General features: G+C 40.2%; 1 protein-coding gene across 7 annotated transcripts in view; it reads left to right on the top strand.

The window, feature by feature from the left end:
• The window catches only part of PHLDB2 (pleckstrin homology like domain family B member 2), a 98,430-nt gene that overhangs the window by 60,617 nt on the left and 18,934 nt on the right, over positions 1–18,879 (top strand). For 6 of the 7 annotated variants that reach the window (XM_059720529.1, XM_006270575.4, XM_019476182.2 and 3 more), the window contains 6 exons: positions 2,127–2,282; positions 4,667–4,777; positions 5,413–5,502; positions 9,330–9,473; positions 11,648–11,788; positions 12,309–12,408. In XM_059720529.1, the coding sequence (XP_059576512.1) occupies positions 2,127–2,282; positions 4,667–4,777; positions 5,413–5,502; positions 9,330–9,473; positions 11,648–11,788; positions 12,309–12,408 (742 nt within the window). The remainder of the gene's footprint in view (positions 1–2,126; positions 2,283–4,666; positions 4,778–5,412; positions 5,503–9,329; positions 9,474–11,647; positions 11,789–12,308; positions 12,409–18,879) is intronic. The other variant, XM_019476183.2, reaches the window with a different exon arrangement.

Genomic DNA, 18,879 nt, shown 5'->3' with positions numbered 1-18,879 from the left:
GCATTCAGTACTATCAACAATAGGAGATGCTCCTGTCTTCCTTGAGAGAGACAGCAGAGAGCCAAGATAGTTCACTAAATAGTCCTTCCTGGATAGTCATACCCAATAAATAGTAACGAGAAACTGCATTTTCATCAGTGGTGTCCCACAAGGGTCACTTTTCTCTCTGGGTCCTGCTCTATGTCTGCATGCTACCACAGTGGAAACTAGCCATATTGCCAGATATACACACCAGGACACATGATTTTTGAGATTGGCGATAAAATTCCTGAGATTCCAACCTGGTCCCCCATGCCAGGCATCCTGCAGGTACCCAGCAGTGCACATACAGCCCAGCATTGCAAAACTTGGGTTGAGCTACACTGGCAAACCTTTCAACAAGCAGGGGCAGCTCTGGGTCTGTGCCTTGGGGCTGCTCCCAGGATTGAGCAGGATACAGCCCTGTGTCAGCTGATGGTTGGCATCAGGTAGGTGGTTTGGGGCCTGATTTGGGACCTGGGGCTGCCTCATGCCCAATCCCAGAGATCAGGCATGGGGTGGCTGTTTCTGTGACAGGGCTATCCTGTGCCCCATCCTGACAATCAGCTTCTCTTTGGGGTGGGGCACGGGCAGCCTTGGGTGCAGGACACATCATACATTCAGTTTAAAACATGATACAAATTAGCCACAAGGATGTTCCATATTGCACGTAGAATATCTTTCTGGCTGGTTTTTCGGATTAGAAATTGTCTGACCATGTGGCATTTTACAATTTTTATGGTATTATTAGAATATTAATTGTGCCATAAGTGTAACATCTGTCATGGCCCTTGAAGTAATTGCCCACAGTTAATTCTGTCTGTAGCTTAGTAGTGGTCCTGGATTTCTCCGTGGTACTGAGCTCTCATAAAACAGCATCTGTGATTAGTGCTTTCTGCCATTATCGATTAGTAGTCATATTCTTTCCCTACCTGTTTAATGATGGACCTCATCATTGTCTTTCACACTTCTTTTTTTTCATCTATTGGTTGGAATTCAATAGTGCAGGAGTGAATTCTGGGGACCTGTCAAGGGCCACTTCCATCTCTTTCTCTCTCTGGTCTGGTCTCTGTCACTGTCTTTTCTTTTCTTCCCTTCCCTCCCTCTCTCCATCCCTCTTTCCAGAACCCAGCTGGATCTGTAGTTTACCAGGAGCCCCAAAGCTCAGCTATGGACCCAGACAGGGACTTATAATGTGGCAGGCGGGCAGCGGTCGTGTCAGCTGTGGGCGCAGCCGGCAGGTTCCAGAACCCCAATACAAAATCTACTAGCAGTGTCACAATTGACACTGACGCCTGCCAGGCATGGCAGAAGCTTCTGCCTGGGTCCACAGCTGACCCTGCCAACAGTTCCAGCTCAGGGCTATGGATGGGAGCTTCCACTGCCCTGGAAGGGCAGCGTTGTCAGCCATGGACACTGCCAGCAGGTTCTGCGTCAAGGCTTCTGAACCTGCTGGCAGCATCCACTGCTTGCTACTGCTTGCTGGTGGCGTCCACAACTGATGCTACTGTGGTGGAAGCCCCACCTGGGTCCACAATTGATGCCGCTATTCAACATACATAAATGCAGGGTGCTGCACCTTGGGAGAAGGAATCCACAGCATGCGGGATCTGGCTTGCGGGCCATATTTTTCCCAGCCCTGCAATAGTGTGACCTATGTAAAGCCCATGACACTTAGGAATCTTCAGCTTGTACAGAATGCTGAAAAGCAACAGAAATGTATCAGACCTCTCTTCTGCTCCTATATAATTTTGAATCAACTTTGAGCCTTCATAATACAGGAGCTCAATGTATTCAGCTCAGATCTAAAGACTTCCTGTCCCTCTAGGATGAAGATTATGGTCAACTGCTTCAATAACACTTTCTACTTTAAAGGTAAAATTCACCTGTAAAAGTGAGTAGCTGGAGCTTGGATATAACTGAAGAAATAAAATCAAAATAAAGGATCAGCTGTGTCTGCTTCACTTTGATTGTAGCTCTTAAGAGCTACTCGATAGACATGTTTATGGAATTAATTTGAATAATCATTTCAGACTGATTTTTTGGCTTTTACGTATCTCTTTGGTGAGCGCTATAAATGCAATGTTTTTGTTTGTTTTTCTTTAAAGGATGCTGATCTGCTGGACATAGAAAGCAAACACTTTGAAGACCTGGAGTTTCAGCAGCTTGAGCATGAGAGTAGGTTAGATGAGGAGAAGGAGAATCTGACACAGCAGCTGCTGCGTGAAGTAGCTGAGTATCAGCGCAGCATTGTCAGTAGAAAGGTAATAGAATGAAAATTCGGTTCAGCTGTATGTTTCTTTGATTTGTATAAGGGTAACATTCTCTGGTTGTTTAAGTGGCCATTTTTGGGCTGTCTACAGGAAATTCTATCCCTGCTGCATATTGATGACTGACACTGGCAACAAGAGGAAGAGTGTGAAAAATATGCTTCTTGCTCTTCCCTCCAAATAACTCAGTGGCTAGGGTACTCACTTAGGAGGCCAGAAGACCTAGCTTGTAGGCCCCAGCTTCACCTAGAAGAAGTCTGAACTTGGGTTTTTCTGTCTTTCTCACTCTGCCACACTACAGGTCAAGTATTAACAAGTCCCTTTTCCAGCACTCCTTTTGAAGTTGACCCCATGTGCAGCCATGAGAGAGAGCTGTATTGGGCCAGAAAAGAGAGCAAATGAGGGGCATCTGACTCAGTGACCTGAAAGGAAGTGGGACCTTTGGTTCTAAGCCTGGGCCCCTGTTCCCACGGAGCAGAAACTTTCCCCCTGCACTACCTCCACCCATTTCTTTCAAGGATTTATTTGAGTAAAGGGGCACTTGCATTCAAGGTCTTGGGTTCCTTTCCCTTTTTGCTATGGAATGACTTGGTGAGCTGATATTTGCTGGCTCATTTTCACTATCTTCTTGTAAAGACAATTCAAAGGTCAGTAAAGGAAAGATGTTTCATTACTACTGCAGACAAGGTTCCTTGGGTGAATTTGATATCTTTTATTAAACCAACCCAAATAGTTGGAGAATAGTTATTACTACTGCTAAATTCTTGCTACTGTTTCATACTTGGACTCGATTTCATAACTTTTCTTCTTAAACAAAATTAGACAATAGATTTAAGCATTGTTGCAGACTACAACTTAATTTATTTAATTCTTCTACTGTAATTAAGAATGTCCATATCTTTGCAGTTTTTCTTGTTTGGTTTTCCTGTCTTCAGCATATGAGAAGATGTCCTTAGTATCTACATCCTAGACTGTCATCCCCATTTAGCTTGAACGAGCAGTTGATAATAAATGGGCTTTTCTTTGTTTTTGTGCACTGCTCTCTTAAATTTTGAGACTTACACAGCATGTTTCAGTTTTACAATATGTAGCATCTGCTGGTAATTAAATGTCTGGCAAGTATTATTATCCCAACTTGTCAGAACAGAAATCAAGGTAGAGGTATTATGTGTCTAGGGCACGGGTGGGTAAAATGCAGCCTGGGGGCTGGATGCAGCCCACCAGGCCATTCTATCCAGCCCACGGGGCCCCTAAAAAATTTAGAAAATTAATATTAATCTGCCCTGGGCTGCTTGTCATGCGGCCCTCGATGGCTTGCCGAAACTCAGTAAGCGGCTCTCTGCCCAAAACAATTGCCTGCCCCTGGTCTAGGGCCTTAGAGAAAATAAAGGTCAGAGCAGGAACTATAGTTCACAAGTTCCTATGCAAAAGTCATAATTTATTTTATTGTATATTATAATGTGGGAAATCCCCAGTTGTCTTGGTCTCCTTGCCATTGGATCAAGGTCCCATTCTGTCAAGAGCTGTGTGGAAGTTGATGTGCAGCAGCTTTTTCATGGTAAAAGAAGTTACGCACAGGTGCCTTGCATGAAAACAGCTTTTCCAAAACATTGAAACACTTGGCCGACCCCCTAAGGGCGACAGGGGCAGGATTGTGAGGTCTGGAAGCTCCTAGTCATGAACTAGCATGAAGGCGGCAGTTACAAGAAGGTCATCTAGCACTTGGATGAGACAGGAGTGTGATTCGGCTGCTGTAACTGTGACTGAGCAGGCCTTGTCAGGATCTGCTCTGGTCACCCCACATGGGGAGGGGGCTAGAAAAGGTGTCCTAAACATAGTCTGTCTAATACAGTATTCTGTATTTCTTCCTGGCTGGATAACTGCATTCAGTGAGATCACCTTTACAGTAGTCAAAAATACCAGCAAAGGCACACCATCATTTTCAGGACCTGAAACCTCCAGAACCACCCACCCCGAATGGAAACAAAACACGTATGTGAGCTACAGCAGAGTCTGTTGATCTTAGATAGGCCGCATCAGCCATCTTTGAATGCATAGATAAGACGGTCATGGACAACAGTCATCCTTGATGGCAAGGGTCTGCCAAAGAAGAAGAAAATGTGGGAAAGAGGAAAACAATTATTTTTATTTTTAGATAGGGGACTCCCCAAGGATATTTACTTTATAAATGTTTTAAGTTGCTTTATTGTAGTCTTAATTTTAAGAAATAATTATTAACTAACCCTGATCTGTTTGGTGGAGTTCACGGATGAAATATACCTGTGCTGTGTGTACCATCTGTGAACAGGATCTAGGCTGGATATGTATTGTGCTATCAAATAGGAATATTCTAAAATTTTCTTATATTTTCATATTAGGAGAAGATTTCTGCTCTCAAGAAGCAAGCTAATCATATTGTCCAGCAAGCTCAGAGAGAACAGGATCATTTTGTAAAAGAAAAGAATAATTTAATAATGATGCTGCAAAGGGTAGGCAATTCTTATCTTGTAAGATATGTTTAGTTTAAAGATCAACAACAATGCTACAATAAAAGTAATTACAATATTGTGGGCAGTATTTCCCAAATCAAGCTGTTTGTCTGTCTAGCTCCTGTCTAATAAAAATCTGGGTTGAAAAGCTGTACTTTCTGTTGGTCCTAAATTTGGTTGCATGTCAACCAGGGATTCAAATTCTGTTTGCTCTGTCTACTTGAAGGCTGAGAATGGAAAGCAGAAGTTATTTGGTTGACCACAGCTACTGTCCAGTGTTTTCAAAAGTGACTGGTGTTTCCAGCTGCCTCTGATTTCCCAGCATGGAGCACCTGAAGTAAAACCTAATTTTCAGAAAGTACTGAGCCCTCACTTATGAAATTAGGCCTCTTTATGTTGTCAAAATGGAACTTCCCAAAAATGAGATGCCTGAAATCATTAATCACTTCTGGCAATCCCAGCTGTGTCAAGAACTGCTGCAGAGTCTGAGTGCTGCTGTGAATAAATGACACTGAAATTGCTATTATGTATTAAGCCTCACCAGAAGGTTTGTTTCTACCTTTTAAATAAATAGAAATTAATTTTAGTTCAATAAATATTCACATTAAAAATAAAGCTATTTCAATTACTCACAGGAAAAAGAGAATCTTTGTAATCTGGAAAAGAAGTATTCTGGACTTTCTGGAGGAAGAGGATTTCCTGTCAGTCCAAGTAGTCTGAAAGAGGTAAACAGTGTTAACTGCTATTTTCCTGATCATCTGATAAACTTATTTTTTATTTACATTTGATGCAACAGTTATTTAGAGTTTGGCAAATCTTGTATGATTTGGTAAGTGGTATTCCTGCAATTTCAATATACTGTTTTTGCCGTGATTAGGTAACTTAGTTCTGTTACATATGAACATGCAAATTAGGGCAAAAATAGCTTCTCTGACATTTTCCCAGCTGTAGTGGGCATTGCCTTAGACTTCTGCCCTGAATAAATTACCATTTTACATTCATTAGAGAATCTGTTTTTTCTCTAAATAGAGCATTAAATATAACGGAGAGGAAAAACAAAATCCAGAAATAGCTACAGACAAATATGAATGAATTCCAGTCTTCCTGCTTTTTAGATGTTTACATTTTTGGTCATATTTTTGGTCATATTTTTATTAGGGATAGAAAGAAATGTATTATAAACATGTATTTAGCATTTTAAATATGGGGCTAAATACTTTGAGCTGTTTTAGATCTACCTATTGAAAAACTGTTTAGGATCTTATAATTTTTGCTTGAGGTATTAATTTGGTGATACTGTGAAATGAGACCTACAACTTACTGCTACCCAATTAAAGGTTAATAGCTTTTAGCTTACAACTGCATGCTGTCACAACCTGAGGGCCTGTAAGCCTTGAAAGAATTCTGAATAAATATGAACCACAGTCCTTAGTAATTGTAGGTGTAGTGATTCAGCTAAACTATAGTTGATCAAATTCTGTCAACATCATCTTATTTCATCCTAATGAAGTGTATGCGTCTCTGAATTGTGGCTAAATATTAAATTTTAATCAAAGAAACAGAAAATGGTAGTCTTCTTCAGATATATTTGTCTACATTTTTATCTTCCGTCAAAGGGTCTAGTTTGATTTTATTTTTTTACTAGAAAAGCATGCTCTCTTAGACTTAATTTCTGCACCAGAATTATGAACTACTCATTTCAATATTTTAAATGGCTGAGATTGTTTTATGAGACAGATTTTCCTCTTATTTCACTTGGTTTCTTAGCAGAGTAATTCTGTTCATTTCAATGAAATTACTTATAATTTATAATAGGTAAAATAAGAGAAACATCTTAAATGTTTTATATAATTTAAGTCTTTATACTGTCCAACTTGTATAAGATGAAAGTTGTTCTTCCTGCCAGTTGTCTTAGTTTCAGTGATTGCACCTACTGGCCACATCTACACGAGATGCAGACTGTGCGGTAGCCTGATACTATTGTGCAGTAGCATCACATAGCAAAACCCGTGCCACAACTCTACTGTGCATTAGTGTCACAAAACTGGTCTTCATTGGTGCCACTACACAATAACTCCAGTTATTGTGCAGTCATTTAGTACTTGTTTAGCAACATAAGACACTGACTGCACAGTTGTTACTGCACAGTCATTTAGTACCTATATAAACAAATGCTTTCTGTCATCTATATAAACAAGTACTAAATGACTGCACAGTCAGCATCTCGTGTAGACATGGCAACTGAATATTAATTTGTCCCAAGTATTTTATTCAGATGAGTGATAGACACCTGGATAGCTTTAAAAATCTGTCATTTAGTGGCAAATAGACCTTAGGCTGACTCTGCCTAGGGGTGAATTGATCCATTTTGATCCCAAGGAGCATTTGGAGACACAGACTGTTCTCTTTTATTTCCTTCCCCCAACAGAAGTCTTGATTCTGAAACCATGACTGTGTGTGTGGTGTGTGTGTGAGAGAGAGAATTTGCATGCACATGCACGCGTAAGAAAGGAACTAGAAGACCTGTTGAGTAAAAAGACAGCTTGTTCAGCCCACAGCAAAAGAAAAAGAGAGAGAGAGAGAAGATGGGAATATTGATATTTCTACAAGGCTGAGATTTTTAAAGCATCCTTTAATCCACTTGGGCTACAGGACTTAAGCTAGTGCCCAGTGAGATCTCTGACTTACGTCATTGACTTCAAGGAAATTGGGAACAAGCTTTACAGTCTTTAAGCTACAGAAGTGTAACTGAAGTGGGGCCACCAGAGCAGCAGTCCTGTGCACCACCTTTGTAGCAGGGCAGAAAAGCAGCTTCTGCCACAGTGGCAGCTAATAGCAGTGCTGCAATCAGCATGGCAGGCACTGGCACTGTCCCACATGCTACATGGCTGCCCTGAATGTGGAGGTGCACTGCTATGCCTTTGCTAAAATATATATATATATATATATAGTTTCTGCAGCATTCAGGATTTCCCTTCCATGGCCAATGGAAATGAATGCAGTATTGTCTCTGCACAATGGTTTGAGTCCTTGTACTTTTGTGCTTTTTGTGGATTTTTCCCCAGTTTAAAATGCGTAATAGTAACACTTAACCATGTAGCAAAGTTAATTATACATATATACTACTGCTATGGCCCTGATTTGACCTTGCTTCCAATTTATCCTCTCTTTTTGAGAAAACAGTTTATTAGATTGTCCACTTCTGTTAGTAAATAATTCATAGTATAAAGCTTGTGCTCTACTGTATTTGAAGGCTAACTTGCATTCCCTTCTAGCTTGTATCAGAGACTTCTACAAGGGCTTTTGCTTGGTTTTCCCAAATTGTTTTCCAGGTGAAGAAAACCTGGATAAAATACTCTTAACTGCTAGTGAATCATTGCAGCGGGTTCTCCCTGCAGCCCCAAAATTATTTGTGTAGTCTTAAATTTCTGTATTTTTAATCTGAGGAGACAGTAGCAATAGGTTGTCGCTGCTCTGATCATCTTAATTCCTAAATGACATCTCTCTTGCTATAATTTATTAGTTCAGTTTTATAACCATACCCATTTCACCTGTTCAGCTTACAAGCAGAGCATTGTCTTGATAACTTTACAATACATTTCAACCTACCTATATATACACTGTCTCTCAGCAGTGACCTTTTCGCTTTTTAAAATGCTTTTTTTTCCCTCCTACAGATCAAAAAGTGGACATTTGACTTGGGTGTAATCTGATGTCCTCTAGACCACTGTATTGAATCTCTGGTTTTTATTCTAGAGGTTTATTTGGTAGCACTGAAGACCGAATTTCTCTTCACAGCAGAACATGTATAACAGTTGTCCTGTTTCATCTCTTTTAGATGAGCCTGTTCTGGGCCAGATGTATTCTCTAGTATCCATATTCTGTTAGTCCTTGGCCTCTGCCCTCTTCCACCATTGCTAATAAAAAATAGAAATTTGGATGGCTACTTCCTAATAGAATTACACTTATATCATCAACGTTGAGTCTTACAACAGGTATCAGATAGATGGTAGCAACTGTTAAACACTACTGATTAGAGGAATTTAGAGAGTATGTAGAGCAATTTACAGAGTAACAACAGTTACAAGTCACAAGAGGCGTATTTAATACAAAATTATTAACAGGAAATTAAAAGGAAAAGAAGGAAACGCAAAGAATTAAAAATGAGCAAGCATATTTCTTTTCCTTTTTTAAAGAAATGTCAATGCTATATTTAAAATCTAGGTGATGGATACACTATAGATGGTATTTAAATTTAAAGCATGTTAATCTAAAAAAATGCTAAAGGCGTTATTTGAATAGTGTCTCTTGATTATCTAAAGTATATTTTCCTTTTGATAACACTTTTTTTTAATATTTCGGTATTCAAATATTTTGAAATTCTGGTGGTGATTTTATTACTGCTTTAAACTATCATTTTGATAATAAACACAGATATATTTGGCTGTATCACTCTACACTAACCTTCATTGTACTGGGTACATTAATACTCTTGCATGCCTTTTGGCTTTTGCTCCTTTTTTGTGTTTAACTTCTGAATTCCTCCTTTTAGGGTTATATCAGTGTAAGTGAAATTAGTGAGCTGTATGGCAATTCCACGAATATACCCCCTTCCACTCAGCCCCCCACAGATGCTGACGCTGTTGCTACCGAGCCTTCCACGGCTGTGCTGGTGAGCCAGCCACAAAATAAAGAGGTTTGTTTGAGAGATGTTTCCCTTTCTTTACATCATTCTGTTCACGGCTGCTTTTTTTGTCCCATCATCTAGTAAATGTAACCCTGAAACAGACTGTGAGCAATGTAGGGTCAGGTATTGATTGGATAAGAAACCCAAATGAATTCTCCAGCTATAAAATGTCTTTGTTCTTAAAGATAGTGGTTTAGAGGCCAATAAGAATAATGAGCCAATCAGAAACTAGTTTGATCATTGTCTTTCAAATGCTAAAAGGTAGCATGTTTTTTGAAAAGTAGTCTGTAGTTATGTTTTTAATGTCCATATGTACAGTGGAGGGTAAAGTGTTCACTGAACAGTTTATTGTAGTTCATTTAGAGATGTTATGCAAGGAACATACTGACCTTGGGTTTTGTAGGGATTGTGGGCGGCAGGGGGAGGGGGCATGGGAGGGGAGAGGAGATGAGATGAATACCTCTTACTTGTGTTTGTTATTCCAATATGTTCTTTCTGGCTTTTTTATACTGTCTTTGACTTTTTGCTTTATTATAGCTATCTTTATTTTTTCCAAATAAGCCCAGTTGCTTAAAAATGGATTAACTTTATGAATGGAAAATATTTACTTTTGTGCTACTATCATTTACCATTTAACTTAGACTTCGTTGTTTTGGACACTGTTTTAAATATTTAAAAATGTATTTCACCAGTTTCTACTAACAAGTCTCCATCTGTGCTAAACTCTCCAAATAAAAGCATATTATAAACTGCAGCTTGTATGTGCCATGCCTCTTGAGTAATTCCAAGTAGAAAACTTTGTGTGTAATTTCTCTTTTTCCTATAAAGCTAAGATCACCTCTCTGTTCTGGATTTGTGTTTCCTCACTCTCTTTCTCCTCGCTCTATTGCTCAACTTCCATCAGTCCATTGGCCTGAGGTCATGGTTACACATGTAGATCCTTTACCTTTATCTGATACACCTCCTCCTCTCCCAGCTAAGAAACACCGCAGGCAACCACAGGTAACTTCAAAGCTGACCATCTGGGATTTTTAATATGGGTAACAAAGATGCCATTTACCCATGAACTTTTCAGTATAACATTAGTAAGAACCCTTTCTTCATCAAACTTTCAGAGTACTGCACCTAAAGGTTTTGCTGAATTTCATATGGATTATTACTAGATGCTGTTGAATAAAAATAGTTTTCACAACAAAGAATCTAGATCTCAAAATAGACATGGGCTATGTCTTTTTGCCATTCAAATAAATGAATAACACAATGGGAAATGCCATTTCAGTGGTCAGAAGCATTTGCAATAATGAATTATTTAAATTTAAAATCAAAATTATATTGAGGGGATTTTATCATTTTTTGAAGTATAACCATTCCAAAAATACATCAGTTTTAAATGGCCAGTTCTTTGGAATTTATTGAGGTTTGGCCTAATAAGATTCAATTTGTAAAAATAGATGCAAGTCATAACATGTTTCTACATTTATGCATGTTATTTACTGATTAAAAATTTTCTTAAAATTACGGACAATTAGTTTATAACATGATTCACTTGCTAGTTGGTGACTGTTTAACATTCAGCTTTACAGTCTGTTCAGAAAACCATTTTGATTCCATAGGCGTGATTTCTTTTTTTCAGAACAGCGTTTAAGGTGAATCTCTAAATTGCTTACCTTTATGGAAACAAACTTTAAGGGTTAGGGTGATGAGGAACTGAAACTGTTACTTTAAAAATAATCCCCTTGTCCTCAATTTGGGCCCCAGCCTCTAAAAAGTTATATCTTAGAATATTGGGCTGTTGGGTTTTTTTTCTTTACCTTACCTTATCTTGGCCATTTAACTTCCATATTGGTAGAATTCATTCATAATAATTGCTTAATTGAGAAATCTGTAGGCTGCACATGAATTATTAGCATTACAGAATTCATAATATTCATGTAAACCAAGACTGGTTGATAGTTTGACTTTGGGAATGACTGATTCTTGGTTTACCATTCACTGTATAATTTCTATGAAAAGTGTGTATTGTGAAATCCCATATTGCATCAACCTGAACAAGAATATAAAACTGAATATTTAGATTTACAATGAAGTTTCCAAACTGTAGGATTCAGCATGTTCCACATGAAACATAATTCACTAAAAAGTTGGACATTTTTTCAAAACTATTTTACAAATTACATTTTAAGCACTTTAGAAATCTGGAAGAAAGAAAGAAACAGCACAAGGAAGGCATGTATATGAGTGATACTTTACCTCGCAAGAAAACTACTCCCTCTGTATCACCGCACTTCAATAGTTCTACTCTTGGACGAAGTGTAAATCCCAAAGTAAGTAATGTACTGATATATAGATTTTCCCATTTCTAATTTCCATGTAAGAAATATTTTGAGTTGGAAATAAATTTGGTCAACATAAGGGCAAAGACATTATAAATTTGTTGTAATATTCCTGAAGTTAAAAATAGTAAACCTAGGAAATGAATTAAGCCTGTTAAGATAAAAAAAATGAACTTTGATTAGATTAAACTGATTTCAGAGGCCTGTTAATTGTATCATTTTTGGTTTCCTCAGGATATTATTGGAGGGGGAAGATAAGGTTATGTCAACTGAAAATGATATCTAAACTGTAGCAGTGTCAGTTAACAAAGCAAGAGGGGCTTTCATATAATCTTTAGCGGGGAAATTGTTTTGAAAGCTTCTCAGTAAGTAGAGGATGTATATAATTAAAATAACTCAAACTGATTCAGATGAGTTCATGCCAAAAAAGTGTTTTTGTTTTTCAGGAAATTTCTGACATAAGTGCAAAAGTATGCAGTTCTTAACTATGTATTTACAAAATTTCATGCAGGGTCATTTACCTCTAGGACAGAGCAACAGCTGTGGCAGTGTACTTCCTCACTGTCTGGCAACCATGACCAAAGAGTCAGAACCAAGAAGAATGCATAAAGGTAAGGTCTTTTTAAAACATTGCTATTCCTGGATATGCAATGTTCAATCTCATGACTAGTAACTCCAAAAGTAGTAGGGCTTTAAAATAGTATATTTTTCTCCTAATGAAAATAGGAACTTTCATATACAATTTACAGTCTCCAGCAAAGATGATGAAGATATGATATTAGTAGTATTAAAGGAGCACAAGTATCTATTTATAAATTTCTTACTTTAATTTAAAAGCATATAATTATTGTAAATATAGTGCTAAAAAGGTATGCTGAATATGATGTGTCGGGTAAACTGGACAACTTAGTCCATTTAATTTTGTCTTAATAACAGGGGGTAGGCTATCGTTGCTTTTTACATTTTTATTTTGTAGAGAATCATTCTCTGTAATTTTTTTATCATATAAATTGTTCTCTATAGGTAAATGCTTTTGCCTGGGTAGAGTAACTTGCTAGATTAATGACTTTGACTCACAGCTGAATTATTATGATAGGGTACAACTTTCTTAGTCTATTGTAAATGTGTGGTCAAGATAACAAAAGAGGTTGGTTGTTAAAGATGAACAGTTGCATCTCTGGCCCCCTCTACACCTTATATCTATTGTGCAATCACCTTGTTAATTGCACAATAAATTTAGACTGGCTACATATGCAGATTAACTATCCTGCCTTAAAAAAGTTTAACCAGCTATGAAGTTATTGTTCAAAAATGTGTAATAACTTTATAGCTGGTTTCTATCCAGCTTTAATTTGCATGTGTAGGCAGTCTGCAGGGAGATGGCAGCTACTGCGATCTTTCAGGCACTGGGAAGCACAACTCCCCGGCGCCATCTTTCCTGTTATCCAAGCCCTATGTGGGGCGCCCTTGGAGTCCACTTTAAGGTTTCTCATGTCATACTCTCTACTCGTCTGCCACGTCTTGATGGAAATTTTATACCGATTTGTTTTTTGTAAGCAGGACACTGCCTATTGTTTTTATATGTTGGAGTCCTCCACCACCACTGGCCTTGACCCCAGTCTTTCTCCACCTAGGTCTCCCCATCTAAACCTACCAGATAGGGTTTGACTCTGAGGCTTTAGCTCTCTAGTCTTGAGGCTCGTGGCCCTCCTTTTTGCTCCAGTCTGGAGCACAGCCTACCTGGCCCAGAGGTCCATCCATCGGCCCCACAGCCAGGGGGTCGTAAGTGTGAAGCTGGACAACGGCCCCGGACCTCCACCATCCCAGTCCAAAAAAAACGTACATAATCACACCCCCAGTGCACCAGGCCACCCTGGCCTTTTAGGCTTGTCCTTTCTGGTGCCGGATCTGTGCCTTCAAATACTGCGCCTCTGTCGCTGGGCCTGTGCACCCCAAACACTGCCCCATGCTATAGTGAGGCTCCCATGAGGCCGCCTCCTTCCCCAATAGCCTCATCCAAACCACCGGTCTTATTCAGTAACAAAAAAATATGAACAGTCCTGTCCATGGGCAATAACCTCCACCAAAAGATATATGATTAAAGAAGGCAGCACGCCAGCTTACATTTATGCAGGGATTCATGCTTGTGGTCCCCACCATCAGCTACAGTCCTTCTGGGGTTGCTGCCACTTCTCCAAGGTTCTCCATAGTTCCCCTCTTTCAGCCTTTGGAATGCTCACCAAACCCAGGGTTTTTATAGTCCTGGCCTGCCCCCTTCTGGTCACCTGACTGGCTGGCCTGGCTCAGCTTTTACCCCCCCCCCCCCCCACACACACACACACCTTACCAGCACAGTGTGCCCAGAAAGTTCTGGTTTTGAAGGGACTGCCCTGCCTTCTAGTAACAGGGCTAGGGTTCCCTGTTACACACCCCCAAGGGTAGGAGATTACAGTCAATGTGGGCACACAGGCTAAGTACAGATAGTCAAAAAGCCCTAGGCTGAATCTATTCAGTCTTTGCAGGTTAATTAAAACTGCAGAGATTAGCTGAGAAACAAGTGAACAGACATTCACTTTTGAGTCAGGAAATGCAGCCACATGCCTGCAGTGGCTCAGAAGCTGGCGGGGTGGGGGCGCTAGAGCACTCCTGCCAGCCACTGCCAAAGGGAAGGGACTGACGCTCCAAGGCTTTTCGCTCATCCTTGCTCAAATAGAGGGGGCCCGAGCCTGGGAGCTAGCATGCTTGAGGGTGGGGGTTTAAATCCCCTCCTTGACCCGCACAGGACCCCAGCAAGGGTGTGCTGTTGGAGGGGGGGGGGAGGGAGAAGGGCAACGTCTGCCAGGCTTATGCTCCACCCCCTGCTTCCTGCTGGGGGGGAATGAGGAGGGGATGAGGAGGGGGAAAAGATAGTGACATTGAATTCATAAAAGCTTGAACAAGAATAGCCCTTTCTCTGAAGCGAGCATGTAGTGAACACAGCAATTTACAACCTCAAGCACACAACAAAGAACAACCAACAATCTTCACCTAAGCTAAGATGCAGCCCAGTAAAACACAGTGAGAGCACATACAACTTAGTCTAACTTAAAATAGAGTGTAATAAACCAAGAAAACCAGAGAAAGCCTTGCATAAGTCTTATGTAATCCTGAGGGCAGAATGTCTGCTTACAGCCAGGTATTCAGAAAGTCCTTCTTGGGGAACCAGCAGGTGGTCTTAGGTATTGGAGTGGAGATCCCACAGGCCTCAGGTCTACTTGGGTTTTTACAGGCACACTTGCACCCACTTCTCCCCCTTGGGTGCCTTGACATTAGATGCTTGTTACCTATAGCACCTTCGGCAGGACTCCTATGCATTCAGCGTCTGTTGTCTCTGCTTAGGTATTCCAGTCTCCCACCTTTTACAGGTTCTGCTTTATAATGTAAATGTAGTGCTCTGCTTTCTTTGCTTACACCAGCTCAAGCAGCCTGGGACCCTCTCCTGTTCCCTTAGCTCCATCTCCAGCACATACATGTGATGATTGTGCCAGGTCTTTGCCAACACCTCCCACCTCTCAGTCTAGTCCAGCAGGGCTTGGCCCTGTACTCATTGGTGGTAGGGCACCAATCCCTCCAGCCCCAGTTTCCCAGCGTCTTCCCTCTCCCCCATGGCCTGGGGAGATGAGGGGTATTACGCCCCCTCCCCTTATCAACTGCTTGCCTCAGTCTCTACCTGATCCTGCCTGCCCACACCCCGCCGCTCCAGCGGGGAAATATCTGGCAGGGGCTGCAACCCCACCACAGGCAGACCCAGTTGTGGATCCCTGCCGGGTTTCCCACTCTGGCTGAGCCCCTTGTCAGCCAGGCCTCACTGCTCCAGCTAGGGAGCAGAGGGGTGGGGCCAACCCTGCTCTCTGGAGCAGGCAGCAGAGCTGCAAAGCATTCTGGGATGCTGTGGGACTGTGAGTTAACTTGGACCAGGAAGGGGTCTAGGACAGAAGTTTCATAAACCAGTTTGACATAAATCAGTTAATACTACTGATACTACATTCAACAAGGTTTATCTTAAACCAATTTCAGCCATTTCAAAACTGGTTTATGCACACTGAACTTCCGTTCTGTTACAGGTTTAAACCAGTTTCTGATCACTTTAAACCGGTTTTTGTGTAATTTCTGTCTCTAGCCCCAAAGGTGTGCTGGAATGCTTCATGCACCCCTGTGGCCAGGAGATTGCAGCAGCACCCCATGGTGCAGCAGTGCCCTGTCAGGTGCGGGGTTCTCGATGCTGGCTGCCTATGTGGCACAGCTGGGTCTGAGAGCCCTGTCAGGTGCAGGACTCCATCCTGGCTGTGTGTAGCCCCACAGCTCGGAGCCCCCTCAATAAAGGGGAGCTGAGAGTCAGTTTCCTTTGCTTCTGGCATGTGCATGATTGCCAAAAGTATTCAGCAGTAGGAAGGTTGTTCACAGGTGTAGTATTTTTCATTTGTGCATGAATGACCTGCAGTGGAATCGACTTCACCTTCCCTTATTTATTTTGCTTACTCAGAACTGATAGATTTTAAAAGTAGCAAGAGTATAGGAAAATTAAGAGAGATGGCTAAATACATATGGAGCATATTTCCTGTGAAAGAAAGCAGCATTTTTCAGTTACCTTACAAAGTTGAACCAGACTTGGTGGATATGTCCCTTTTATAGCTTTAGTTTCTTGGGAGTCTTGCAGAAACCTGCTGTATTTGAGTAACTTTCATTCTAAATTATTTCACCTGCAGCCAGACAAACTGACTTAATTATGAGCTTGGAAAACTTCGGTGAATTTAGCAAACGGTGTAGCTTAGAAAATTTGCCCATGTGTACACTTTTCCTCTCTGGTCTACAATAGTCTGCTTGTGTTGGCTAGAAAATATATACAAGATGTATGTTGAACAGTTTTTTGTTTTGTTTTTCAAAAGTAGAAATTGCAAATCGTGAAAGCTGGAATGTTTTTACAAGTGTAGTTTAGTTGAGGATGGGATTTAATGAAGGTAATTGAAAACATCTGTGAATTTTTAAGAACGTAGAAATTGACAACATTGGCCCTCAGGGAAGGATAGATCCGCTAATTCTGAAAGAATTTGCCCAACCTTGATGTTGCAAGCTCTAACACAGTTCTCTTTTGTTGGCTTTCAACCAAGGTATGCTACATGAACAATTGCTTTCATATATGTATAAAGAAAAAGCGATGAGTGTGGGCAGATGAACTGCTGAAATAAATCATCTTAGTAATATTGTAGCCAAGAAAGAATAAAAGAATAACTTTAGATTGAATAAGAGAGAGAGAGAATACAGAAAGAGGTATATTTGTCATAGTGTAAGGCATTTGTTACATGCTCTATGCAATAATGAGGGCTTTGTTAACTGCCGTCACCACAGGATTATGATTATTTCCATCGAAAAGGCAGTAAAGAGGATAGCAAAGAGAAGACATTAAAGGCACTTTTATACATGCTCCAAGGGTGTGGGGGTGGCGCTTTAATTAGAGCAGTTCCAAGAGCCACCCTAATTAAAATGCCATAGTATATCATGTATCGGTGTCCCCACACTTAAAAATTGTAGTGGGGCGCTTAAATTAAAGCTTGTTGAACAAGCTTTAGTTCAAGTACCCCCACTGCCATTTCGAAGCACGGGGACACTGATACATGAGACACAGGAGGCTACTGGAGTACAGTAATTACCATGCTCCAGCAGACTCGATTAATCAAATCTGCTCTGACACGCTGTAATTACAGTGCATTGGAACAGCCTCTACACTTGTGTACAAGCACCCTAAATGAAGGGAGGATTACAAGGTTGTGTTGATACTTACTGGAAGAAATGAACTTTTGAGGTGGCCTAACTTGAAGGATCTGGAAGAAGGAACAGAGCTGTTTGCTGTATCCAGTTGCTTTGCTTGCATTGACACAGGATTAATAAAATAGGAACAACCAGGATCTTGAAAAAAAATCAGAACAGTTTCCATTTCAGTCACCTTTCTTGGTAATTAGTTGATCATCTGTTTACCTTCTCCATCCAGAGAAAAGTACAGGGATTTGTATTTGTGGAAGGAGTTGGAAGATTATAATAATTTTTCCTGTTCCTAAAATCTCTTTAAGATTTGGAAATGTCTGTACCCCCATATATTTGCCCCAGAATGTTTTCAGAATACTTCTACAGATTACTTTATTAAATATTATTTTACAATGAACAACTCATGGAACAAATTTAAAAAAAACGTTTAGTCAAACATGAGGACCAAGTTTCAAGTACTGAGAATCCTAGGACTTAAGAGATGCATGCAGATAGAATCCAAGAACAACAAAGGACCTGACCCAACTTTTTTGGAAAAGCTTACATTCTCTTTTTATATTAGAAATGGGAAAAGTGTGTGGCTTTGGAATAGTGCAAGTTGGTTTAAAAATGTCAGTCTGTCCTTTTATTTAAATATACCATCCAGGTACCAAATATAGGCTAGTTTATTTAAATATACTAAACTTTCTTTTTCCACACTCCCTCACAGTTGAGGATGATTGTCTTCCATGAATGACTTATCTGTGGGTCTGAAGATGGCTAATGAGGCTGATTGAGGATCGACAGACTGTTGTAAATAATATGGTTAAATTAAAATATTTGGGATTGTTCAACTACTGTTGATACATGGGCTTCCATTAAAGTAAAAAAGAACTGGATTTGGGTGACTTGAGGACCTCTAAAACACTGAGCATGAAACCAAAATCAGTATGAGCAGAAGTTAAACCAATTTTGCCTAAGCCCTGTTAATAAACTTTATTTATGTAACCCTTCTGCCAGGTACCAGTTGGCAGCAAAAAGGGCCGAGTTCAAATTTTGGGGCCCCTCATAAATTATATCAGAGGCTCAAGCCCCCACCCAGAAATCTGGGAACCCTAAATTTGCTGGGGTGTCCCATATAAACAAAAACAAAAAAAACCCTTCTTGCAAGCAGTATAAATACCCAAGCACCGAGATTTATTACAGAGAATAAAACAAACCAAAAGAAAACATTAAATATAATTTTAAAACACTCTTAACTACAAAGCAAAGTCTATAGGTGGCATCTTTCTGGGGGGGCCTCA

Source organism: Alligator mississippiensis, chromosome 1 (genome assembly GCF_030867095.1).
Source record: "Alligator mississippiensis isolate rAllMis1 chromosome 1, rAllMis1, whole genome shotgun sequence".
NCBI classification, from domain to species: Eukaryota; Metazoa; Chordata; order Crocodylia; family Alligatoridae; genus Alligator; species Alligator mississippiensis.
The sequence above is the reverse complement of the archived record's forward strand: the minus strand, read 5'-3'. Positions and strand labels throughout refer to the sequence as shown.